The sequence below is a fragment of the Ctenopharyngodon idella genome, chromosome 22 (genome assembly GCF_019924925.1).
Source record: "Ctenopharyngodon idella isolate HZGC_01 chromosome 22, HZGC01, whole genome shotgun sequence".
Lineage (NCBI taxonomy): Eukaryota > Metazoa > Chordata > Actinopteri > Cypriniformes > Xenocyprididae > Ctenopharyngodon > Ctenopharyngodon idella.
Window position 1 is genome coordinate 1,715,550 of NC_067241.1, and position 26,927 is coordinate 1,742,476.

Consider the following 26,927-nt stretch of genomic DNA (forward strand, 5'->3'; position numbering starts at 1 on the left):
ACACAATTCTGCTCTTAATAGCAGGTTACAGCAGTTGTGAGCTTGTTTTATACGGCAGGACAGGGCAATATATCTTTACCATCATTGATATCCCTTGTGAAAAAGCACTACACTTTAGCATATTTTTTAAAAGAATACTTGTTACTGAAATAATGTATTTTAAAAGAATATACTTAAGTTTGAACTGAATGTTTTCAGACACTTGGTTTAGGGTTAGTTGCATGTAATTATGCATAATATATAGTTATTACTATAATTGTAAGTAAATTTTAATATGTAATTTCATAATTACTTCTATTGTGTTTCAAATATATCTAAAGTGTATTCCCAAATGCACTGATAAGCATTTATGGTACAATAAAATATAATGAAATTTCTATTGAGACTCATGTGTCATGTATTTAAATATTTTTATAATTACACATTTGTAATGATGAAGTTGCAATTTACTATATTTCAAATATTTTAACTTTAAATGTAATTATGTTACAAACTAAGAGTATTTCTTTAAAGCACAACAAAAAAAATTAAAACAATGTTTTAAAATGCACTTTAAACAAAAATGTTTATTTTGACATTAATACGAAGTGCACTTTTAAATGCGTACTTAAGTGTATTAGTGTTGGGAAAAGTTACTTTTAAAAGTTACTCTTTTTTCATTACAATATTGCATTACTAAAAAAAGTAACTAATTGTGTTACATAATTACTTTTTATGAAAAGTAATGCGTTTCATTATTTTTGCATTACTTTTTCTTACATGGGCTGTGCTTGCTTGCTTGTTTGTTTATTAACAACAACAACAACAACAACAACAAAAGTTCTATTTTTGGCAAATGTAAAGGCCCTTTCGACACCAAAAGTGAAATTAATAATCCTCAGCCTGAAGGAAATGCAAATTCATGCCTGTACAGTAGAGGGCACAGCTCAAACAAACCTTTCAGCTGCACTGCCATTCTGGATTGCAGAAGAATAGTTCAATTTACTTAAGTAATAAAAAAGAAACACAAATGTGATGTTTAACTAAAGTCATTTTTGCTTATTAGTATGGTTGAATTCGAAGTCGAAATTGAAGGTCAACAGCAAAGACATCCGTTAATAAAATGAGATTAAATACATAAATTATAATTGTATTATTTAAAATTTAATTATTGCAGGTTTGTGTAATATTCTGAGTTTGCATTTCACTCTGCACTTTAAGAGTTGAAAGCATAACTTAAAACTAAAAATCTAGTCTTTATGCACTGCAGAGTGTCCTTGCCCTGCGAAGAACTACTTCAGTGGACATCTGTCCTACATACCGGCTATGATCACAGAAGCTCTCTGTGTGGGTTTTTGTCCTTTCTTCAGTCTGTACTGGTTCATTTCATCTTCGATCTCCTGCAGCTTTTGCATGGCGTCTAGACAGTTCCTCCTCCTTTTTTTCCTCACTAATTTAGAGATGTCAGGATCAGCAGCGAGCTTCTTGGCCGCTTCCACAATTTTCTGCTGCAGCGCAAAGCGGCTCTCCAAATTTCTGAGATATGGATCCTGGAAAGGAGGATTGTCAATCAAGAAAAAAACTGAGATGTAGTTTAATTTATATTTTATTCATAAATCTGTCCAAAAATGTAAATACGCCTGTTGATGAGTCATCAATATTTGTGGTCTGTTCTCCATCAGAATCTGTGGTTGAATCCACCAATCAATAAACAGAATTCTTTGTCCAAAAAAAGTTACCGTTTCCCAAGAAAGGCCACATGCTGGAATTATTTGGCAGCTAAAATCTTACAGGTGATAATGGACAGATTCTTGAAGAAGATCAGTCATTTCAGTCATTGGCATTTGACCAGCTCAGGACAGCCTCAGAGCAATAGAGCCAAACACCCAGTGTTTAATATATTATTCAGTCCTCTACTTGGCAACATTGTTTTGTGGCAATGTTTCACACTAACCTCATTATATGGGAAAAGGTCATCCAATTTGAAGGCCGTCCCAACTCTCCTCCGAACATGAGGAGGGGTTTCGCCTTTGATGAGGGGATACTCTTTTGGGAGTTTGCCAGTGAGTTCCTGAGAAAACAGATCAAACATACAGTAAATGGGTGAAAGTCACAAAGCACATGTGTGGGTCATATTTCACCCCCAAATTTAAAAATAATAAAATAATATTTTGCATAAAGACAATGGAACCAATTTTAGAACCAAAATTATTTTCCCCTCACATTCCCATTAGAGTAATGCCTAGTCTTTACTGTAATGTGTCCAGGTGCTTTGCTTTCTAGTTGGGCTGAAATTCTCAAAAAAAAATTGGTGTTGGTAAGATAAAAAAATACAGTAAAAATAAAACAAATGTGTAATATTATTACAATTTAAAATAGCTGTTTTCTATTTTAATATATTGTAAAATATAATTTATTCCTGTAATGATAAAGCTGAATTTTCAGCATCATTACTCCAGTCTTCAGTGTCACATGATCCTTTAGAAATCATTCTAATATGCTGATTTCCTGCTCGAGAGACATTTCTGATTATTATCAACTGTTGAAAACAGTTGAGCTTCTGAATGTTTCTGTGGAAACTGTGATACATTTTTTCAGGATTCTTACTTTGGTGAATACAAAGCTCAAAACAAAACAACATTTATTTGAAATGGAAATATTTTGTAACATTATAAATGTCTTTATTGTCACTTTTGACCAATTTAATGTGTCCTTGCTGAATAAAAGTATTAATTTCTTACAAAAAAAAAAAAAAATCTTATTAAAACTTTAACTAAAACCAAACTTTTGAATGGTATTTTATATAATTTTGGGGTGAAATATTACACAGACATGTATTTGACAGACTCTGAAAACCATCAAAATGAATGATTTTCTCTAAAACAATACGTTAGGGATAATATAAAGTCGGTCAATCACACTAATAAATGCGGTTATGATACAATAGAATGAAGTATTGTATTAAATATGTCAAAATGAATCTAGTTTCAATGGCATAGAACAAAATATACAAACAAACTGGTAAAATTTTCTCTAAAATGTAAGATACTACATATTTACTTCTTGTTTACTGAACTGTTGTGTAAATGCAATATAACCAGTGTTGGGGTTAATGCACTACAAGTAACGCGAGTTAAGTAATCAGATTACTTTTTTCAAGTAACTAGTAACGCATTACTTTTAAATTTACAACAAAATACTTTTCAAATAAATAATAATGCCAACACTGAATATAACTATAACAGTAGTACAGTACATAGTATATGGACTATTTATTTGTTTATTAGACTGGATGTTTTTCAGTGGGATTACACCACAGTCAGGAAAAAATACTGTTGTTTTCTCTTACAGCCTCTCGCAGGCAAATTTCCTTCAGCTCCATCAGTTTTTGGCTAAGTACATCCTGGATCTCTCTCTCTTTCTTTCTCAACTCGGCAAGTTTCTCTTTTTTCTGGTCATCATTCATTTCTGAGTCAGCCGAACCTGTGAAGTAATGCATTAAATAATGAATACATTCATAATGACAGGTAATAAAAGAAAATATCACATTGAGACTGTTTAAAGCACAATGAACTTCAATGACATTTCACTAAGTCTACAATGAGTCTTGAGAAGAAGCAACACAAATAATAGGAAAAGAAGTCATCCGAGGTGAGCAGCTCATTAACAGAGATCTGTGGATGTATGATGACATGTGGACAAACAGAGGTTTCTAAAGGAGCAGTTCTGACTCAATCATCATGTACTCTTGAACTATCCTGAGGGTAAGACGAGAGCTGATGTACCTGTTGAGACAAGACTCCCGTTACTGGCCATGATGAGCTGATTTTTCACTGCTGCACTCAGTTTGTTCATCTTTGATGCTCCGTTCTCTGTCAGGTCAGTCGCAATGTCTCCTAAACTTCGGGCTGTGGTGATTTTTGCCTGTTAAATAATATATAAAGGAAGTAGGATATTGAAATATCAAAATAAAATAAAAAAATCTCATTTGTGTGCTTTATTTCTTATGGGTTACCAGCTAACAGGGAACATTCTCAGAATGTTCTGGCAAGGTTCTCTCAAAGTTATGAACAAACGTTCTACCAGTAACATTATAAGAATGTTTGTTCAAAGCTATCTGCTTGTCTTTAATAATGCTCTCAAAACATTAGCACAAAAACGTTATTTATACATCATTCATGAAGTGTTTTTTTTAATGTTTTAGTTGGATGTTTGTCTAACGTTTCTTAAATGTTACAACTTGTTTCAGAATGTTCAGAGAACATTCAAAATAGAACATAATGTTTGAAGAATGAAAAAATGGAATGTTTCCTTAACCTCTGCATAACCAAGATTTTTTTTTTTTAACATTTAAAAAACTGGACCTTTTGAACATTCAGAGAACATTAACTTAATGGGAACATTAGCAAAATGATCTTAAAACATATTTTTGTTAGCTGGGTTAACACCCGACTGACCAAAATTTTTGTTTTTGGTAACGCTTTATTTTGATGGTCCATTTCTAGTTAGTTAGACATTCTACTAGTCAAGTCAAGTCAAGTCACCTTTATTTATATAGCACTTTCTACAATGCAGACTGTGTCAAAGCAGCTTTACAGTGATAACTGGTATATAATTTTGGCTGCACGGCAGCTCTTAAAGAAAATGGTGTCATTTCCAGCTTAAGTAAATTCATTATTCATTCATTCTGTTGTAAGAATCAATAGTTATTAATTTAGTTAATTTATCTATATCAGCACTGGAGTAAACAGTGATGTCCTCATCCAGCTCAGTTCAGTTCAGTTCGCATACAAGGGTGTCGATGCAGGCCCAAAACATTATAACTATAAGTAACTTTGCAACTACATGTCAACTAGCAGTCATTAGAGTATTAGTAGACTGTCTGCTTAATATCTGCTAACACTTTATTTTTAAGCTCCTCAACAGACATTCTACTGACTTTAAGTAACTTTGTGACTACAAACCCGATTCCAAAAAAGTTGGGACACTGTACAAATTGTGAATAAAAAAGGAATGCAATAATTTACAAATCTCATAAACTTATATTTTATTCACAATAGAATATAGATAACATATCAAATGTTGAAAGTGAGACATTTTGAAATGTCATGCCAAATATTGGCTCATTTTGGATTTCATGAGAGCTACACATTCAAAAAAAGTTGGGACAGGTAGCAATAAGAGGCCGGAAAAGTTAAATGTACATATAAGGAACAGCTGGAGGACCAATTTGCAACTTATTAGGTCAATTGGCAACATGATTGGGTATAAAAAGAGCCTCTCAGAGTGGCAGTGTCTCTCAGAAGTCAAGATGGGCAGAGGATCACGAATTCCCCCAATGCTGTGGCGAAAAATAGTGGAGCAACATCAGAAAGGAGTTTCTCAGAGAAAAACTGCGAAGAGTTTGAAGTTATCATCATCTACGGTGCATAATATCATCCAAAGATTCAGAGAATCTGGAACAATCTCTGTGTGTAAGGGTCAAGGCTGGAAAACCATACTGGATGCCCGTGATCTTCGGGCCCTTAGACGGCACTGCATCACATACAGGAATGCTACTGTAATGGAAATCACAACATGGGCTCAGGAATACTTCCAGAAAACATTGTCGGTGAACACAATCCACCATGCCATTCGCCGTTGCCGGCTAAAACTCTATAGGTCAAAAAAGAAGCCATATCTAAGCATGATCCAGAAGCGCAGGCATTTTCTCTGGGCCAAGGCTCATTTAAAATGGACTGTGGCAAAGTGGAAAACTGTTCTGTGGTCAGACGAATCAAAATTTGAAGTTCTTTTTGGAAAACTGGGACGCCATGTCATCCGGACTAAAGAGGACAAGGACAACCCAAGTTGTTATCAGCGCTCAGTTCAGAAGCCTGCATCTCTGATGGTATGGGGTTGCATGAGTGAGTGTAGCATGGGCAGCTTACACATCTGGAAAGGCACCATCAATGCTGAAAGGTATATCCAAGTTCTAGAACAACATATGCTCCCATCCAGACGTCGTCTCTTTCAGGGAAGACCTTGCATTTTCTAACATGACAATGCCAGACCACATACTGCATCAATTACAACATCATGGCTGCGTAGAAGAAGGATCCGGGTACTGAAATGGCCAGCCTGCAGTCCAGATCTTTCACCCATAGAAAAGATTTGGCGCATCATAAAGAGGAAGATGCGACAAAGAAGACCTAAGACAGTTGAGCAACTAGAAGCCTGTATTAGACAAGAATGGGACAACATTCCTATTCCTAAACTTGAGCAACTTGTCTCCTCAGTCCCCAGACGTTTGCAGACTGTTATAAAAAGAAGAGGGGATGCCACACAGTGGTAAACATGGCCTTATCCCAACTTTTTTGAGATGTGTTGATGCCATGAAATTTAAAATCAACTCATTTTTCCCTTAAAATGATACATTTTCTCAGTTTAAACATTTGATATGTCATCTATGTTGTATTCTGAATAAAATATTGAAATTTGAAACTTCCACATCATTGCATTCCTGTTTTATTCACAATTTGTACAGTGTCCCAACTTTTTTGGAATCGGGTTTGTACATGTCAACTAATTCTTCTAACCCTAATCTAAAAGTCTACTATAATCTACTAATACTAATACTGAGAGATAGTTGACATGTAGTTGCAAAGTTACCTACAGTTAGTAGAATGTCTAAAGTGGACTATTGAAGTAAAGTGTACTTTATAATAAAGTTAACTATTCCTAATTGTTCTAGGTTAAATAAGAGGCTATAACAACTTTAAAAAACTGATGATTATGAAACACACACACACATACACACCTCTGCTGTGATTTAACAAGACAGTGGGTACAGAGCGATTATTATTAAGACTAGAAAATGTTTCATTATTCAGGAATGGTGTAATGCCTGCTGTAACAGTTGGATTTGGGTGCGTTGAATCTCGTCAGTCAGTATGAATCTACTGTACTTATATGAGCAATCTACACCTCATGTGTGTATGGTGACTTACTTTGCTCTGTTTTCTGTTCAGGTAGAACTGGTGTTGACTGATGGCCATGATCCAGATGGTTTTGATCAATGAGTGACTGGCATACCAAGTGTGGATCACCAGCCCCGTCTGGCCAAAAGTGCGTTTAGTCACCGTTCGCCTACAAGCGGACACACACACACACACACACACACACACACACACACACACACACACACAGAGAGAGAGAGAGAGAGAGAGCGAGAGAGAGAGAGAGAGACATGCAGCATGATCACCAGGATACACTCACAGAAGAAACTGGAAAACACTTACACTCACACTCTGCAGAAAATAGCAGCTAACACAATGTATGCCAAGACATATTTTTAATAAACAGTTACTAATCATTTATTAGCTCATAATAACAATTTGCATTGATAACATTATTAATCTGGCAAACATTTGAATGGTAGTGTGTATAAGGTGGAAACCAGCTATTCCATGTTATTGTATGCTCATACACAGATCCAAGATCAGTCTCCACAACCTCCATTTCTCCTCACCTGTGAGGGTCATTCACCTCCACAGCAAACTTCTTCTCTCTGAAGTACAGGTTCTCCAACTGCTTCCACTGGAAGAGCTAATGCAGGTAAAAACAACATGTGAGAGTTTCACTGGGCTCCAGCAGACAGGCTGATCTCTTACGATACACCTCACTGGAAAATGACTCACAGCACGTCTGACACACTCAACCAGTACTGTATGCAACCAAAGCAATCCTTAATATCTATTCTCTTACATTCAGTTATGATTTAAGAAATAATTTCATTATGATTTTAAATTAAAGATGAAAAATTTGAATTAATTTGAAAACTGCAACATTATCAGTAAATATTGACTTAAATTTGGGTCCTTTTTGAGCTTGACAGACATGGTCACTATGAACTTCATGAAGATTCTTTTAAAAACTCCTTTTTCTTCAATGGAAAAAAATAACAGCAAACAGGAATGAGACGAAGGTGAATAAACAATGACAGAATTTTCAGTTTTGGGTGAATATTACAAACTATTATTAAAACTACATTCAAACTCAAGTTGATTCCATCATATTACGTACAAAACAATACCATTCAAATATTTGGGGTCGGTAATATTTTGTAGTGTTTCTTTAAAGTCTCTTATTCTCAAAAAGGCATTTATTTTATTTTAAAAATACAGAAAAACAGTAAATATTGTGAAATATTATTACAATTTAAAATAACTGTTTTCTATGCGAATATATTGTAAAATGTAATTTGTTCCTGTGATCAAAGCTGAATTTTCAGCATCATTATTCCAGTCTTCAGTGTCACATGATCCTTCAGAAATCATTCTAATATGATGATTTGATGCTTAAGAAACATTCGTTATTATCAATGTTAAAAAACAGTTGTGCTGCTTAATGTTTGTGTGAAAACCATAATACATTTTTTTAGGATTCTTTGATGAATAAAGAACAGCATTTATTTGAAATTAAAATCTTTTGTTACAGTATAAATGTCTTTATAGTCACATTTGATCAAATTAATTTGTCATTGCTGACTGAAGGTATTAATTTCTAAAAAAAAAAAAAATCTTACTGAGCCCAAATGTTTGAACAGTAGTGAATATTAACCCTGCAGACAGTAACCCTACATTTTTTACAATGTTATTCTGTCATTAAAAGAAGTAGGTGTATAGTTGCTGAAGGAATAAATAAACCATTTCTGCTAATATTTATAAACATTATAACATACAGTATAAACACTTTCACCTTCAATACGTCATCATAACAATTCAGCAAAGGCATCTGCAGGTTACTGACAAGAACATTCTCTAGTTTTAACTCTCAAAGTCTCTCAAGACTTCACCTGTGAAATTGAATTATCCAGCTTTTAGAGCCTCTTACCGGTGGTTCGGAAGGTTAAATGATGTTAATCAAATCCTGAGCTTCTTCATTATGTTATCGTCTACTCTGCTGAAGCTGTCTTTACTTGCTATGCCTGACTTGTCTCATCAGGTTTCCTACAGAAGCTTCAGGCATGTGGTCTCAGCCCAGCCTTGTTGCTCATGACATCACTCAGATACCAGAGCAGCTCCTCACAGGACTGAAGCGTGTCCAGATCGCCTCCCTGCTGTGATTTCGGAGTGAAACTAATCTAAAGCTCAGGGTGGATGACTCTCACTGAGGCTGGGTCACTGCTCCACCTGTTCTAACACCGCTGGAGATTCCTAAACCAGTTGTTCAGTAATAATGTCATGTGTGTGTAATGTGTTATATAATTCAATATATTATCAGTGTGCCACAATCTCTATCCGATAATTTCCTGTCACTCTCTATTTCTGTATATGGTACAAGTTGTGTTTTAATACCTGTGCGTTTCATCAGCAGTTCCCTGTTACGTAACGCATGCAGACGTCCTGTACAGACTGTATGTGTTGAATGTAACACCTCATTTCCATATCATCATAGTGGTCTCAAGAGCAAATAAACTATGAATGCAAGTGCCGACATGCCACATCTGGGGAAATCAAAGCCTGATTTCACAGGATACTGAGCTCTGTACAATGACTCAAGATTATATTTAGATAACACATATTTCTCCAGCGCCCAGAGGCAGGAAAACACAATGTACCTTTCGAGGTTTTACTTTATCCTGGTGGTCATACTGTCCTATGCCTTTATAGCTGATGCCCAGCCACCATGGAATACCTTGCTTATCCTGGGAGATGAGAAAGACCTTTCCATTAGATACACATCAACAGCTTAAAAGACTGATGCGTTTCAGAGATCTTCTTTTATTACAGTTTTTCTCAATCGCTTTGGCTCAATTCTCAAATTCTCGAATTCTCTAAATCCCTAAACAGCAACAGCAGTTTATTTTTGTAGAAATGTGTTACATATAAACTGAAAATACACAGTTGCTTGTTGTGGAAGAGCAAGATATGTAAGAATGTGTGGTGTTAGGGAAAGATATAACAGAATATGTAAAAATGAACAAGCAACTGTGAATTTTCAGTTTACATGTAACACATTTCTACAAATATCTGCTGTATAAATAAAAATGTTCGGTTCCACTTTATATTAGGTGTCTTTAACTATGTACTAACATTTAAATGAATAATTTGATACAATGCACAATGCAAAAGTCTTAAGCTACCATTAGATGTTGTTTTAGCAATGGTATACTGACCATATATAATTATTTCTCAGTCTCTTTATTAGAATATAACCAGAAAATACAGGAAATTTATATGCAGTATTAAAAAACAGAAAAAAATCAGATAAAAAAGACTTCTAAGGTGGCAAGCATTTAGTGACCTCCCCTTACACTTAATAGCAGGAACTTTCAAAATCTGATGAGAAGTTTCTCAGATTTTCTTCTTTGAGAAACTGGAAGAAGTCCAGGAGGTCACACTAAATAAACTAAATTAAACTAAACTAAATACTGATTTTTGCTTTTTTTGTACATATTTTCTGCATTTTCTGTTTGAATCGTGATAAAAACCAAAAAATAAATATGGGTGGTCATTAAAACATTGCTAAAACAACTAAGCTGGTGGTGGCCTAAAGGTGATGATACACGGGATAACTTTTTGAGCAATGTTGCTGGGCAATGTTGCCAAGCAATGTTACTTCGGCACTTTCCCATTGAGAATGAGCAACAAATTTCTATCTGAATACTTTAGATCGGTCGTGGGCAATTTTTTGAGATCCTCCAATCAGAATGCTAGCAGCCAATCACGTGACCGGCTTGGAGATTTCAGAAAAAATTCAAACAAGATGGTGGCCTCTCAGCGGCAGTAGAGTGAAGAAAAGGAGCGTGAACTTATATCTTTTTACGCTGGTAAGTTGTCATGTGTCAACCCAAAACAAGGAATTTACCTCATTTAATGCTTAAAATACCAACAGATGTCCAATTTAATGTGCATAGGCTGTAATTTAGCCATCAAATGTTTTCAGTTAAATACTAAAAAGACGCATTTTGTTTAACATCTGTAGTGGTGTAGGCTGTAGGGTGTATGGCACATGAAAGTAGCTTTTGATGCGATCGACGTGGGTTCGAATCTGCCTTTTGCCAAAAGCGCTCTTCTCCCTTTTCCTATCACAAATCAGATCAGAAAGGCATTTATATTTAATAAAAATGAAGAAAATATTTGAAAAGTTGAAATGAAGTGCCTAACAAGTGTTTATAGTAAAGTATTTATTGGGTTGGCAATAGATTTGCTCCTCTCTGATTGGTTGCTGCCAACTGTCCGTTGCCCTAATTAGTTGCCCTGTGTCTCACCAGGTTGCCCGTTGACGGCAACATTGCCCAGTAACATTTCTCAAAAAGTTGCTCCGTGTATCATCACCTTAAAGGATTAGTTCACTTTCAAATTAAAATTTCCTGATAATTTACTCACCCTCATGTCATCCACAACGTTTATGTCTTTCTTTCTTCAGTCGAAAAGAAATTAAGGTTTTTGATGAAAACATTTCAGGATTTTTCTCTTTATAGTGGACTTCAATGGACCCCAAACGGTTGAAGGTCAAAATTACAGTTTCAGTGCAGCTTCAAGGGGCTTTATACGATACCAGACAAGGAATACGGGTCTTATCTAGCGAAACGATCAGTCATTTTCTAAAAAAAAAAAAAATGTATATGCTTTATAAACACAAATGCTCACCTTGCAAGTGCTTCTGCCAGACCGCCTTCCGTATTCTTCAAAAAGCTTACGCTGTATGTCTTACACCTTCCCTATTTAACTTACGAACTAACGCGGCACCAGTTCTGTTTTTGCGTAATTTTAATACGGAAGGCGGTCTGGCAGAATCTAGATATTTGACTTCATAACTCGTTTAAATATGGATTTTTTTTTATACAAATGCATCGCTTCACTTTAGAAGACCTTTATTAACCCCTTGGAGCCGTGTGGAGTACACATTTATGATGGATGGATGTGGATGGAAGCTTTTTCTTCAGCTCATACTTGTGGGTCCTGTTCACTGCCATTATAAAGCTTGGATGTGTCAGGATATTTATTAATATTTCTCTGATTGTGTTCATCAGAAAGAAGAAAGTCATATATACCTAGGATGGCTTGAGGGTGAGTAAAGCTACTAATCCTTTAAGAACTAATCCTTTAAGACTTTTGCACAGTACTGTGTATATATATATATATATATATATATATATGTGTGTGTGTGTGTGTGTGTGTATGTACAGAAAACAGACAGTGTCAACTAAAAGTAGGAAACACATAAAATCTGTATATAACAAATATTTCCATGGTGAAAAAAAAACACTTAAACATTTTGACCAGTATGGCTAACATGATGACGAAAAGACTTTTCATTTTGGCCTTTTTATACAAGAAAAAAAATTTAAGACTTTATACACACATATAACACACATATATATTTTTACCTTCACTTCATAATAATGCACTCCATATGTGGGCAGTGACTCCACCAGGGACAAATACCTAAAACAAACATAATGATGTTAAGATTGATGTTTAACAGCATCTTAAGGATCTATCAGCACACAGCAGGCCTGAGGTGTGGGCGTGAAGGATTTAAGCAGCCAATCATAAATCACGTCCCCCCTGATGACCCGCCCCCCTGAGGCTAATCATTGTTTTTCCGATACTCACTGCACAATGGCCTGCCCTCTGGAGAGCCCTTTCAACAGCTTGTAGTGCTCAATCACACGCTCCTCGCTGCAAAAGAGAAGGATGATGAAATCTGCTCCACGGAGGACATATTCCCCACCCATGAAATGAGGCAACCCTCCCCCCAAACCTCAGCATGTCAGCATAAAGACAGGACAGCACGGATCATGAGCCATAAAGCTCTCATAAAAGGCTATAAATGCAGCTTCAGCATCACTGACTCGCCTGCTATGAATGTAAATCTCATGGCTGTCTGTGCCGCTAACTTGAATGACAGCACTGGTAGTAATTAAACAACATTAGAATATATGGCGAATATATCAGACAAAAATGCACTTAATTTAAAAAAAATATATATATATATAATATATATATGATTACTGATCGAATTACATGGAGGTAGTTTTTTAAATATAAGTCAATGTAAAAGCATGTAGGTACACAATAAGTGCATTGTATCAAATTATTAATTTAAAAGTTATTAAATGTTAAAGACACCCAATATAAAGTGGGAGAGAAAACACTTGTGTAGCATAATAAGATCCCCATAAACCTCATTAAATATACATAGATACACCTAATATAAAGTGTGACTGTGTTCCCTTTCAGCCGGTCACGTTCGACGTACATCAGAAGTGAACCGACGTATTGGGATATCGCTAGAGAGCCCTATCAATTTCGAGTGTAACTAAACGAGCCAATGGAATTGGCGTGCGATATTTGCATAACGCGCACCGCTTTTGAGTGTGCTATTCAAGCCTCTGAAGAGCCTTTTGTGAGTCTGCGCTGGTGTTAAGGCACCCTACAGTGAAGCCTTGAACTAAACAGAGCTCTCAACTGCTGTTTTTACAGCAAACTGTGTGTGCCGGTTGGTTTGCGATTTGGGCCGGTTCCTCTGTGTGTGTGACTGTTAAGTAATAAGTGTGTACCTACAGTCACACCGCGGCTGATCCCTGTGTGCTTCAGCACAAAAAACAAGAGCTGTTTTCCCCCTTCTAAAAAAGCTTCACGGACGGACACTGCGTCTTTTTCAAGATGTCATTGCGTCTGTGCGTTACTGGATGCGGTCGTTCCCTGGTCCCCGCTGATGGTCACAATCGCTGTGTCACATGCCTGGGCGTTCAGTTTTTGCGGATAGCTCATGTTCTCACTGCGGGAACATGACTATCTCAGTGTTGAAGTCTAGACTCTCGTTCCTTGGTTCTCAGGGAGCGGGGGTCCCCCCCCCCCCATGCCCCGTTCGGCATTTTCTCATTTTTTCTCTGGCTCCGGCCAGGGGGACGGCGCGTCGGTGTGTAGGAAGAGTAACTTGAGGATCACGGTTAGGGCTTCCCCACCGAGATCGTTTCCGCGGGCCCCTAATCCCTCTACAACACTGCAGCCAGTGGTGTTGCTGGAGGATCGTGCTGGTCCCTCCGTTTCCTTCGGTCCACCTACGGATGAACAGATGTCGATCGCGGCATCGGAAGGTGAGCTTGAATCCTCGGGAGATGAAGACTCGGCTGCGCTGCCTCCCTCTGGGACCATAGCGTTGCCCGAGCCTGATCTAGAGTTGACGGCTATGCTTTCATGGGCTGCCGAGAAGGTCGGGCTTGTCTGGAATCCTCCACCGCGTCCCAAACCTTCTCGGCTGGACGATTGGTTTCTCGGGGGGCGGCCCGCGCTGGTCCTCAGCGTCCCGCCCCAGTACCTTTCTTTCCGGAGGTGCATGATGAGGTGACCAGGTCGTGGAGGACACTGTATAGCGTTTGAAGCAGACCTGGTCCCTCGTCCGCCTTCACCACTCTAGATGGCAGGGAGGCTAAGGGGTATGCCGGGATCCCTCCAGTTGAGCGTGCCATCGCGATGCAATTGTGTCTGACGGCCGCTGGCTGGCGCAGTGAACCGCGTCTCCCATCCTGGGCCTGTAAGTTCTCCTCCGGTCTCACAGAGAATTACAAAGCTTGTGGACAGGCCGCCTCTGCCCTGCATGCCATGGCAATACCACGGAAATTGAATAATCAAATATAAAATAACTCTGCATAGTCATAACTGTATAAATTAAACATAGTATAAATTAAACAGCCAATAGTAGACAGTAGCATGTTTTAAAGACAGCTGTCACTAAGACCTAATGTAGGGCCCTTTCCGTGATGCAGAAAACGCAGACGGAATCGCGGAATCCAGTCATAAAAAAATGGAATTTAGTATATAACGCGGAATGTCACGGATTTTGATTAATGAATAAAAAGCAGGTCAGTACACTTAAATCAAATTGCAATCCTGCATGTCTGTGTGCCTCTGAAATGAATGACGCGGAAGCGCGGTTTCATTTACCTCACACATGCGCGCATGCGCATGCATTTATGCACACACTGAAGCATGTGCAACACTTGCGAAAGTCACTTCATTCCTCTGAGGAAGGACCTTCTGACTCAGAGACAGGGCACCTTAGGACACCCGCGGAGGTTCTAAGTGATCTACCCCAGTCGTAGACTGTCGTAGACACCATCACTTCTGCTAGAGCTCCTTCTACGAGAAATCTCTCTGCCCTGAAGTGGAACCTGTTCGTCGACTGGTGTTCCTCTCACCGAGAGGACCCCCAAACATGTTCGATCAGGTCGGTGCTTTCCTTCCTGCAAGAGGGCTTGGAGTGAAGGCTGTCTCCCTCCACCCTCAAGGTGTATGTCGCCGTTATTGCCGCACATGGTAAGTCGATGGTAAGTCCTTGGGGAAGCATGACCTGATCGTCAGGTTCCTGAGGGGGGCGAGGAGACTGAATCCGCCTCACCCTCCCTCCATACCCTCTTGGGACCTGTCCCTGGTACTTACATCTCTCCGGGGACATCCCTTCGAGCCTTTGCAGTAAGTTGGGTTAAAAGTACTGTACCTTAAGACTGTCCTCCTGGTTGCATTGGCCTCAGTTAAGAGGGTAGGGGACCTGCATGCATTTTCGGTCGACGAATTGTGCCTGGAGTTCGGGCCCGGTGACTCTCACGTCATTCTGAGACCCTGGCCTGGATATGTGCCCAAGGTTCCTACCACTCCCTTCAGGGATCAGGTAGTGAACCTGCAAGCGCTGCCCTCGGAGCGCTGCCCCTGTTTTGCTCTGTCCCGTCCGCACTCTGCGCCTGTACGTGGACGGAACGCGAAGCTTTAGGACCTCAGATCAGCTCTTCGTCTGTTACGGAGGCCAGCAGAAGGGAACGGCTGTCTCCAAGCAGAGGATGGCCCACTGGATAGTGGATGCCATCGCATTGGCTTATCAGTCCCAAGGCATGCCTTGCCCGCTCAAGTTGTGAGCTCACTCCACTAGAGGAGTTGCTTCTTCTTGGGCGCTGGCGCACGGCGCCTCGCTGACAGATATATGTAGAGCTGCGGGCTGAGCGACACCTAACACGTTCGCTAGATTCTATAGCCTTTGTGTTGAACCGTGTACTCGCTTCCACTAGCCGGTAACGTGAAGGACCCGTTCTAGTGTCGGCTTGCTATGCCATTCCCGCCCCCTGGGCTGGATACGTGCATCTTTTGCTCCAGCGAGTTCCCCCTCTGGCGAACCCTGTTGAGTTCCTCCGCCACCCCCTGTGGCTTGGACATTGTGGAGTGTCTGATGCTAGGCCAAGTGTCTGCCGCTGACGTTGACGTTTGGCTGGGTGCCATATGTTGTGACCCCTTCACGTAAGCGGTACCATATGTGTATTTTCCACGGTTAACTCCCTATGGTGAGCCCGTGTATTTCCCTTCCTGTCAGATGTGTCTCCCCCTGTGCCAGGCTGGATCCATCCCAGGAACTCCATATGTGCACTGCCCATGGCCAGTCCATATGTGTATTTCCACATAATACCTCCCCCCTGGGTAGGTTGTGGCTTCTGCAGCGTCCCCTATGGGTTCGCTTCCCCAGTGTTGTCTAAGTCTTACTGAACGGGTCTTGTGGAACAGCAGTAGACTCTCTCGGTGTAAGCTCGCCCCCTTCTCCGCCCCAAGGTGCGCTGGGTGGCTGGAGCTTACGTTGGGCGCTGGAAGGGGTCAGTAACTGTGACGTTTTATTTGGGATCCCAATTCGTCGGTTCACTTCTGTTGTACGTCGAACGTGACCAACTGAAATGGAACGTCTCGGTTACATATGTAACCCTCGTTCCCTGAAGGAGGGAACGGAGATGTATGTCCCATCGCCACAGTTCCTGTGCCTTTGCTGTAGTGCAGACTCAAAAAAAACAGAGTGTGACTGCATCTGCTTCCGTATTTATACTCGCCTTGTGGGGGTGGTGCGCGTTATGCAAATATTGCACGCCAATTCCATTGGCTCATTTAGTTACACTCAAAGGTGATAGGGCTCTCTAGCGATATCCCAATTCGTCGGTTCACTTCTGACATACGTCTCCGTTCCCTCCTTCAGGGAACGAGGGTTACACACGTAACCGAGATGTTTTCTATATTGAAATAGTTGTATGTAAACAAGTTTACCAGTATGCTAGAGATGGATGCTCCTTCAGTACTTTTGTGGGCAATGCTGGAAGCTTCTTCAGCTCTACTCGGGTATTTTCATCACTAAAATCAACAAAAATACACTTTCAGCATTCAACAAGATTAAATAACTGACATTTTTAACATAATGCGTCATGCTACATATGATGTTAACCACATTACCACATGATGTACTGTAACAGTGCACTGAATAATTAGTGGACAAGTAATAGGATACAGAGATGACCGTCATTATTTTTCACAAAATTATTCATTAGACAATAAACAAACTAATTTGTATACTGTTTGCGCTAGTTAGGTGAATAATAGCTTAAATTGAAAGCTATCATACGACTTCAAAAGCCTTGAATATAGCACACAAATCACAGACTACATTTATGGTGCTTTTTAGACCTTTATACAGACTGAAAGTCAGAATCAACATGCTTTTTAGCTATTTGTAAAACAGCAGCTTGAACATCCCACTACATAACTCCAAAAAGAAAGTCATATAGGTTTGGAAAGACATTATTCTAAGTAAATGATGACAGAATACTCCTTTAATGCAGAGCTTGTCAAACTTTTCTGACCCAAGGAACTTTCATTATTACATTATTCTAATCTCATGCTGACCTTGTTTCTCAATTAACAACCCTTAATGTCTTTTGCCATATCTTGGATTCACTGCATCACTGTTCTGCCTGACAGAGAGCGATTTAGTTTAATGCTGATTTTGCTCTCTATATAAGCAACCAGTTAATCTAAAGAATATATATTGTATTTATAAATATAGATATATGTTTCATATATCAGTGCACAGGCCACCTGCAGTGCCTTCATATAGTCCCGGGTAAAAACTCTTTGACAGTACAAAGTGATATTAAAGCCTTGAAATAAAGACATTTTTCCAAGTTTGCAAACACTGTGGTAAAACTACACACCTTGTATAGTCTCCTTTAGATTCCTGTAAAACAAAATAAGTAAAGCATGAGCATTTAATGCATAACACTGACTAAAAAAACAAAAAAACGTCATATATAAAAGCTCTGACAGTCCTACCTGCAGTGCATGAGCAGCTAATTTAAAAACCAGCTCACTTTCCACCTCAATGTCACCCTGTGGATAAACAAGCAAACGTCACTTCAAGAATTCATTTTGAATCACTTTTAAATATGTGCTGTGAATTACAATGCTTTAAAATCATTTTCATCATGTCAATTTCTTAATGTAATGAGGAAATGTGCTACAGAAGCAGAAACAGTATTTGAGCTGTGTATGTGATATTCCTGCCACAGGCATCAATTTGTTATACACAAATAATTTAAAATGATCTTTTACTGTTTTCATAAATAAATTGTATGAAATAGTCACTGAACCTTAATAGAACTGTTTACTATAATAAAGAAAAATTAGCACTGTATGTTGGAGACATATGTTCCCTTTCGAAAGGGAACTCAACTCTGCGTGTCAACCGGTGTCTGAAAACAATATCGACAATCCTATTGGCCGGCAACAGCCTATGACGCCATCATAGCGCAACCCGGAAGTATATAAGGAGCACCTAGAGAACCAGTCAGTATCTTTTTCGTCTTCAGGGACTGTTTGTTTAAAACGATATCAAACCGATATTAAGGTAAGACAATTTATGTCTAACAAACGTTTCAGGAAGTGTGTGCATCCATGTCCCATAGTGTTTACATCTGATCACATACATAACTTATAACGCTGTCTTTTATGAGAACAAAAGAGCATGTACAGGCAGTTTTTGTGGGATCTGTCTGTTTGTTTTTGTGAGTGTGTTTTACTTGTAAAATACTCCACTCGATTCTGGTCTTTTCCTCGAGAAGAGAAGGACCGGCAGCTGCACCTAATGGTCTTGATCTTCATACTGAGATCGAGAAGGCATGGAAGGACCTGTATTCAGCTCGCATTCATCAACATCAGCAGGTTAATTCGCTGATGTTGATGGAGTGAGTATGGGTACACGTCGACACCTCCTACTGACGAGATGAGTGCAACTATCTTGTGATATAGGTAGGCTCCAACGCTCTATACGCGGCAGCAGGTCAGGCAGGTGTTGCTTACACACAATATCTGTTTGTAAGCATATCAGTTAGACCTGCTGAGATTGGCTTGGTAGGTTTCTTATTTTTACATCAGTTTCCTTTTATGATGCGGAATAGGGCCCTGAAGTTCCATTAGGTTGGCTGGTACGATATATTATTAGGGTAGTACTTTGTTTGTCCCCTTTTTTGGATGTGTTGGCTTCAGATAATTAAGCCACCGTTCATATGTATTCAGATGTCGGCTGTAACTAAGCCGCACCGTTAGCCACCTTTTGGTTTATTAGCTTTCTCCTCTGGTAAATGCTAGAGTTTTTAGATTAGCTTTCACTAACTTCAGATAGATCTATGTTTAGCGTCGGCCTTACAGGCCGCCTGACATTGTGTGCTTTAGAGGCTGTTGTTTTCTTAGCCCCAGGCAGATCTATGCTTATGTGTTGGCCTTATAGGCCCACAGCTATAGCTGGCCTAGGCTAGAACTAGGGTTTAGGTGGTCTGCTAGTAGCATTTACACCCTTTTTATACTATCCCTGTTATGTGAGTGTAGTTTTCCTAGTTCTGGCCTCCTCTTATCAGAGTTGTCAGGCCAAGGCCCATTGTCCCTTCGGTGTAGGTGCAAATTAGATAGCAGTTGTCCTGCATAGTACTTAGCTCCCTAAGCTGGTCAGTGGTTGAAGGCCTCTCCGAGGCCTCCCTATTGAGGATCAGCCCCCAGGCTGGTAATGTACTCCCCTTGTTGGGTTCCTTTAGAGTGCACAGCCTCCTCAGTGCAAATAATCAAGTGCTGAGTAGATCCTAAGATTGAGCAGAGTGTTACTCCCCTCTTTGGTAAGGGTAAAAAGCGCTTAGCTGAGTCCTGCTCTCTGGGATGCCTGTCTCTGCGCTCTGGTCTGAGTTGGTTACTGCCTCTTTTGCAGTCACTCTTACTGGATATCTTCTCTGAAGAAATGTGATTGGAGACTCTGTGATCAGACAGGTTGTTGGCCAAGACTAGGTTTCTGTAAAGTAGACCAGGTCAGGCCTCCCTGGTGGCAATCAGGGTCGAGTACATTCCCCTAACTAGTAACTGGCTAGGGTTCCTTCGGGCCCCCTGGCCACATTCCCTTAAAGGTACCCTCTTTTCTTTGAAGAGAAGTTTGGTTCCAGAAGCCTTTGAGCGGCCTTGGTAGGCCTTCTGCGGAAGGCCTCTTTGAGGCTTTTAGCTTGGGATGTTGGCCATAGAGAATGCTGTCACTGACAGCCTATGTATGACCCGTAGAGGGAGTGGTTCTGGCACTGCAGCTGAAGGTGCTAGTTCTGACATTTGTCTAGCCATTTGTGGCATGCACTCCCCTCAAGCATGGCGGCGTGGGTATATCGTTCCCCAATGCGTTTTTGAACGCAGAGTTGAGTTCCCTTTCGAAAGGGAACGTCTCAGGTTACGTATGTAACCATGGTTCCCTGAGAACAGGGCTGCCTGCTGAACAGTCCCTTCAGATGATAAGATACTGACTGGTTCTCTAGGCGCTCCTTATATACTTCTGGGTCGCGCTATGATGACGTCATAGGCTGTCGCCGGCCAATAGGATTGTCATGAGTTGATATTGTTTTCAGACACCGGTTCACACGGAGGCGTTCCCCAATGCGTTTTCGAACACAGAGTCTCGTTCCCTGTTCTCAGGGAACCGTGGTTACATACGTAACCTGAGACGTTTACATTATGTTTGTGATTTCACTGGAATGGACAGTGAGCTGCGGAAAAGCAAAATAGATTGAGAGAGGTGTGTGTGGGAGAGAACATACAACTGGTGTCGCTTTCTGCCACTGATAACAATCACAACAAACACTCCGCAATTGCGAGCTTATATCTTCTGAAAAAAAAAAAAGTCAGAATTGTGAAATAAAAAGTAGAAATGACCTTTTTTATTTTTTATTCTGTGGTGGAAACAAGCTTCCATACAAATCAAATGCTTCCTCTGTATTACATATAATTCTGCCGCAAGCTCATAAAGTGTTGGGGGAAAACCAGACCATGGCAAAGAGAGAAAAAATGTTGCCCATGCTGCAATGACACAAAATAATCCTTATGTTGGTCATGATGGTTGTGAAGAATCTTAGAGGAATTGCTCTGTTTTACTGATTCACAAGCGAATCAGTTACACATACTTCTTCTATGGCCCTGGGATGCAATAACTCATATATTAACGCTCTGAGGTCTGTGGCTTTTTAATTGTTTTTGGAGGTGAGAAATGAGACAGTGAATCACTTCAGCAGGAAAACATGCACAAATGTACTCACGTTATAGATGGCAGATTTAGCATTCAAAAAGAATAACTCCACAGTTGTGTGTTCCTTTAGAAGTGAAATGCTCTCGATATAAAACCTGCAAATGACAAATTCTTCAGTTAATCGCAATTTCATAATAATAAACAGGGCAAAGTCATAGCCAAAAGACAAAAACCTCACTTCAAATCTAAAACAAGGTGCTTCTTTGGAGCAGCACCACAGTGATTCAATCCAGGAATGTGCTGCATTTTGTGGTTGATGTGGTCATGTGACTTAAGACATCATGAGGTAGAGATCACATACCTCACCAGGAACTGAAGAGCAATAGGCCCTGATTTCTTGGAGAAGTCATGTTCCAGCACTCTGCGGTCCAGCTGCAACCATTTGCACTGACCACTGGAAGAAGAAAGTTAATCTGGCTGAAATGTGTGATCCGACATTCTTATTCAACCCAGTAAATGCTCTGCAATTTAACACTAATATATGAAAATCATCTGCACAGAGACAACTTCAACAGGACTGAACTGAGCAGAACTAGATGAGATTTTGCAAAACAAGTATTTTTTTGTAGAGTTTAATGTACTTTTAAGTGTTGTGCAGGGACTTTGAGGAACACTTTTGAGCAATGGCTCCAATGAATCAGTGAATCAACGTTTAGAACTAGTTCATTCAAAGACATCTGAACCGACTCTGACATTCTGATGGTATTACCTTAAAAGGATAGTTCACATAAAATGTAAAAATTTGTCATCATTTACTCATCCTCATGTTGTCCACATGAATTTTGTTCATCTTCGCAACACAAATTAAGATATTTTTAATGAAATCTGTGAAATTTATGTCTCCCCATTGAAAGTCCATTCCACCAAGGACACTGTAAAATTGACCCATATGAAGCGAGCAGTGAGTAATTAATGACAGAATTTTCATTTTTGGGTGATCTATCCCTTTAAATTCAGGTTTGACATATCCTTTCACCTTTTATGTTTTCAAAAGCTAGATTTTTTTCAAATGTTCATGGGAACAAGCAACCTCATTAAAAAGAGGTACTTACGTGTCATCCACATAGGTGAACCCAAAGTATTCCTTCTCCTTAAGGTTAAAATGCGATGAGACCAAATCCAAGAGTTCACGAGATAACAGCTTTGGCTGCGAGAGAAAATCCATTGATCAATATAATGTGAGACAGGGAGGTTTATTGAGGTCCATTACCCTTGAGTGGGAGGTGTAATAGACTAGAGCTGGGATCAACTGTGAGACATTATACCTGAACCAACAGCTCCAGCTTCCTGTCGTCCAGGAGCTGCACCTGGCAGAGTCGTCCCTCGGTCATCTGTGGACACAGTTATGACATCAGATGATTGACACTGCACTATCACCGCCTTCTCTCCTCACTATAGTGACACACTGAACACTAACTTAACATATTAGATTCAAAATTCAAGTTGTACAATGTCCTCTTTCAGATGGTACACACTCAAGTTTTAGGGAAAGTTTTCACATAATAACTGTCATCAAAACCAGAGGTATAAATCACAACACATCTCTCAGCAGCAACAGCCAAAACAATCCAGAAAGAATCTGTTACGGCAGAATATTGAGATAGAGATGAGACATTTCTGCAAATGGCTGGTTAATTCTCAGGTGCCTGAAAATCAATTTCATATCAACATTAGTGCTAGACATTGTTATTTTTATTTTCAAATTCAAATTAAACTACACCTACACCAAATGATTAAACCCACATTATTAATAAGTTTAGAATGCAGCCAACCAACATATCAAACAAACAACCAAACAAACAAAACAACCAACCAACCAACCAACCAATCAATAAACCAACAGATCAGCCAATCAAGCTACTAAACAACCAACCAACCAACCAACCAACCAACCACACAAACAAATAAACAACCAGCAAAAACAAATAAATTAATGACCAACTAAACAAACAAACAACCAAAAAACAAACAACCAAACAAACAAAACAACCAACCAACCAACTAATCAATAAACCAACAGACCAGCCAATCAAGCTACTAAACAACCACACAAACAAATAAACAACCAGCAAACACAAATAAATTAATGACCAACTAAACAAACAAACAACCAAAAAACAAACAACCAAACAAAACAACCAACCAATCAATAAACCAACAGACCAGCCATTCAAGCTACTAAACAACCAAACAACCAACCAAACAAATAAACAACCAGCAAAAACAAATAAATTAATGACCAACTAAACAAACAAACAACCAAAAAACAAACCAGCCAACCAATCTACTAAACAAACAACCAAAGAAAAAAAAAAGAAAACAGCCAATCAACCAAAGAAACAAATAAACGACCAGCAACTAAATAAAACAACCAAGCAAACAAACCACCAACCAACCAACCAACCAACCAAAAAACAAACCAGCCAATCAATCTACTTAACAACCAACCAACCAAACAAAAACAAACAGCCAATCAACCAACCAAACAAATAAACTGGCAAAAAAACTAATAAATAAACGACCAAAGAAACAATCAAACAAACATCCAGCCACCCAACCTAGCAAGCAAGCAAACAAACAAACCAGAAAACCAATCAAACAAACAAATAAAAAAACCCAAACAAATAAATAAACAACCAACCAAACAAAACAAAACAAAACAAAACAAAACAAACAGACAAATAAACAAATACCCTACAAGATTTCGCTTTCAAAACCCTGTTACATTCAAAATGTTTTAGGGCTGAGTATTACAGGGATTAGGTCAGTGCAAATATACAGTGGGTACGGAAAGTATTCAGACCCCCTTAAATTTTTCACTCTTTGTTATATTGCAGCCATTTGCTAAAATCATTTAAGTTCATTTTTTTTCCTCATTAATGTACACACAGCACCCCATATTGACAGAAAAACACAGAATTGTTGACATTTTTGCAGATTTATTAAAAAAGAAAAACTGAAATATCACATGGTCCTAAGTATTCAGACCCTTTGCTGTGACACTCATATATTTAACTCAGGTGCTGTCCATTTTTCTGATCATCCTTGAGATGGTTCTACACCTTCATTTGAGTCCAGCTGTGTTTGATTATACTGATTGGACTTGATTAGGAAAGCCACACACCTGTCTATATAAGACCTTACAGCTCACAGTGCATGTCAGAGCAAATGAGAATCATGAGGTCAAAGGAACTGCCTGAAGAGCTCAGAGAAAGAATTGTGGCAAGGCACAGATCTGGCCAAGGTTAAAAATTTTTTTTGCTGCACTTAAGGTTCCTAAGAGCACAGTGGCCTCCATAATCCTTAAATGGAAGATGTTTGGGACGACCAGAACCCTTCCTAGAGCTGGCCGTCCGGCCAAACTGAGCTATCGGGGGAGAAGAGCCTTGGTGAGAGAGGTAAAGAAGAACCCAAAGATCACTGTGGCTGAGCTCCAGAGATGCAGTCGGGAGATGGGAGAAAGTTGTAGAAAGTCAACCATCACTGCAGCCCTCCACCAGTCGGCGCTTTATGGCAGAGTGGCCCGACGGAAGCCTCTCCTCAGTGCAAGACACATGAAAGCCCGCATGGAGTTTGCTAAGATGGTGAGAAATAAGATTCTCTGGTCTGATGAGACCAAGATAGAACTTTTTGGCCTTAATTCTAAGCGGTATGTGTGGAGAAAACCAGGCACTGCTCATCACCTGTCCAATACAGTCCCACCAGTGAAGCATGGTGGTGGCAGCATCATGCTGTGGGGGTGTTTTTCAGCTGCAGGGACAGGACGACTGGTTGCAATCGAGGGAAAGATGAATGTGGCCAAGTACAGGGATATCCTGGACGAAAACCTTCTCCAGAGTGCTCAGGACCTCAGACTGGGCCGAAGGTTTACCTTCCAACAAGACAATGACCCTAAGCACACAGCTAAAATAACGAAGGAGTGGCTTCACAACAACTCCGTGACTGTTCTTGAATGGCCCAGCCAGAGCCCTGACTTAAACCCAATTGAGCATCTCTGGAGAGACCTAAAAATGGCTGTCCACCAATGTTTACCATCCAACCTGACAGAACTGGAGAGGATCTGCAAGGAGGAATGGCAGAGGATCCCCAAATCCAGGTGTGAAAAACTTGTTGCATCTTTCCCAAAAAGACTCATGGCTGTATTAGATCAAAAGGGTGTTTCTACTAAATACTGAGCACCATGTGAATATTCAGACTAAGGTCTGAATACTTAGGACCATGTGATATTTCAGTTTTTCTTTTTTAATAAATCTGCAAAAATGTCAACAATTCTGTGTTTTTCTGTCAATATGGGGTGCTGTGTGTACATTAATGAGGAAAAAAAATTAACTTAAATGATTTTAGCAAATGGCTGCAATATAACAAAGAGTGAAAAATTTAAGGGGGTCTGAATACTTTCACGTACCCACTGTAACTGCATGCATAATGTCAATATGCATCGTATGTTTTTTGGTATTTCTGCTAATGCAGGGGAAATTTGGTGACAAATTCATTAAAACTGTGAAGATTTTTTTTAATGAGATGCATTTAAACCAGCAGAAACGGGTCTTTTCAAAAGGACTGTAGATCTGCACCACCAGAAGCCATGCACACGCAGATTATTGTGGAAAACACACATTTGGTGTGCAGAACAAAACAGAAACTAGTTATTTTTCTGTCACTGAAAATAACAACAGGATGTTGGACAAAGAAGTGAAGTTTTAAAATAGATAAAACATCTGTTAACAAACCAGTAGAAACTTATGTAACCACAAAAAGGACACAAAATTACTTTGTTTTTCAGTTCGGCACATAGACTGTGCTATAAACCAACCAATACCAAAAATGTCTGTTTACAATATACTGTGGTGGAGTTGATATATAATTTCATGTAGCTGTTGAGGTGTTCTTGTAAAAGTCTAGTCCAAACGATTCAAAATATGATATAATCTTTGGTCAGGATAAATGTGGATAATAATTATACTTTAAGTTTTATCAGTAGACTTATTTTCATAGCGGATTATTGCTATGGAAACTATGGAAATATGCTTTCTTACTATAGCACAGCTCTTTCATCTGCACTGTGGAGAGCTGAACCTACGTGCTGTATTTCTCAGAGTTATTGCATTATAAGACCGATATTCTGGCAAAGTTTAAAATGCCCTTCTCCAAGCCTGTAATTTCTGTTGCATGAGCTGTTTTTTTTAACAATGCATTCACAGGATCCAAAGATCCTACTGAAAAAAGCTTTTATTTGGTATTTTTCTAATTTATTGTTTCATTACAAATTATACTATCAGTTTATGATCAATGTCACAAATTTGCTTAGTGACCTAGTAGTAGGCCTACTATTAATTATAGTAACAATTTCAATCTTACATATCTGTCTTTAGTTAACACAACAACTTCTTTGTTTAAATTCAAAAGCTTCTGATCTAAGATTTTCAGTGTAAATATGACTCATCATGCCAGAGAAAAAAGTATTGTTACACTTAAATCTTAGCTATGCATTACAGTATCAACATTGTCTCAGTTGTTTCTTCTAAAATAAAAAGAGAAATAAAAATAGACAA

At 39.2% G+C, this 26,927-nt stretch overlaps 1 protein-coding gene across 3 annotated transcripts in view; it reads right to left on the minus strand.

The window, feature by feature from the left end:
- The window catches only part of frmd4bb (FERM domain containing 4Bb), an 80,788-nt gene that overhangs the window by 13,902 nt on the left and 39,959 nt on the right, over positions 1-26,927 (minus strand). For all 3 annotated transcript variants that reach the window (XM_051880931.1, XM_051880930.1, XM_051880928.1), the window contains exons 2-17: positions 22,641-22,706; positions 22,428-22,522; positions 21,677-21,769; positions 21,386-21,470; positions 18,105-18,161; positions 17,987-18,009; positions 17,046-17,129; positions 12,585-12,650; positions 12,356-12,413; positions 9,581-9,667; positions 7,490-7,566; positions 6,969-7,107; positions 3,765-3,903; positions 3,329-3,462; positions 1,934-2,050; positions 1,301-1,529 (exon numbers count right to left, since the gene is read on the minus strand). In XM_051880931.1, coding sequence (XP_051736891.1) covers positions 1,301-1,529; positions 1,934-2,050; positions 3,329-3,462; positions 3,765-3,903; positions 6,969-7,107; positions 7,490-7,566; positions 9,581-9,667; positions 12,356-12,413; positions 12,585-12,650; positions 17,046-17,129; positions 17,987-18,009; positions 18,105-18,161; positions 21,386-21,470; positions 21,677-21,769; positions 22,428-22,522; positions 22,641-22,706 — 1,549 coding nt within the window. The remainder of the gene's footprint in view (positions 1-1,300; positions 1,530-1,933; positions 2,051-3,328; positions 3,463-3,764; positions 3,904-6,968; positions 7,108-7,489; positions 7,567-9,580; positions 9,668-12,355; positions 12,414-12,584; positions 12,651-17,045; positions 17,130-17,986; positions 18,010-18,104; positions 18,162-21,385; positions 21,471-21,676; positions 21,770-22,427; positions 22,523-22,640; positions 22,707-26,927) is intronic.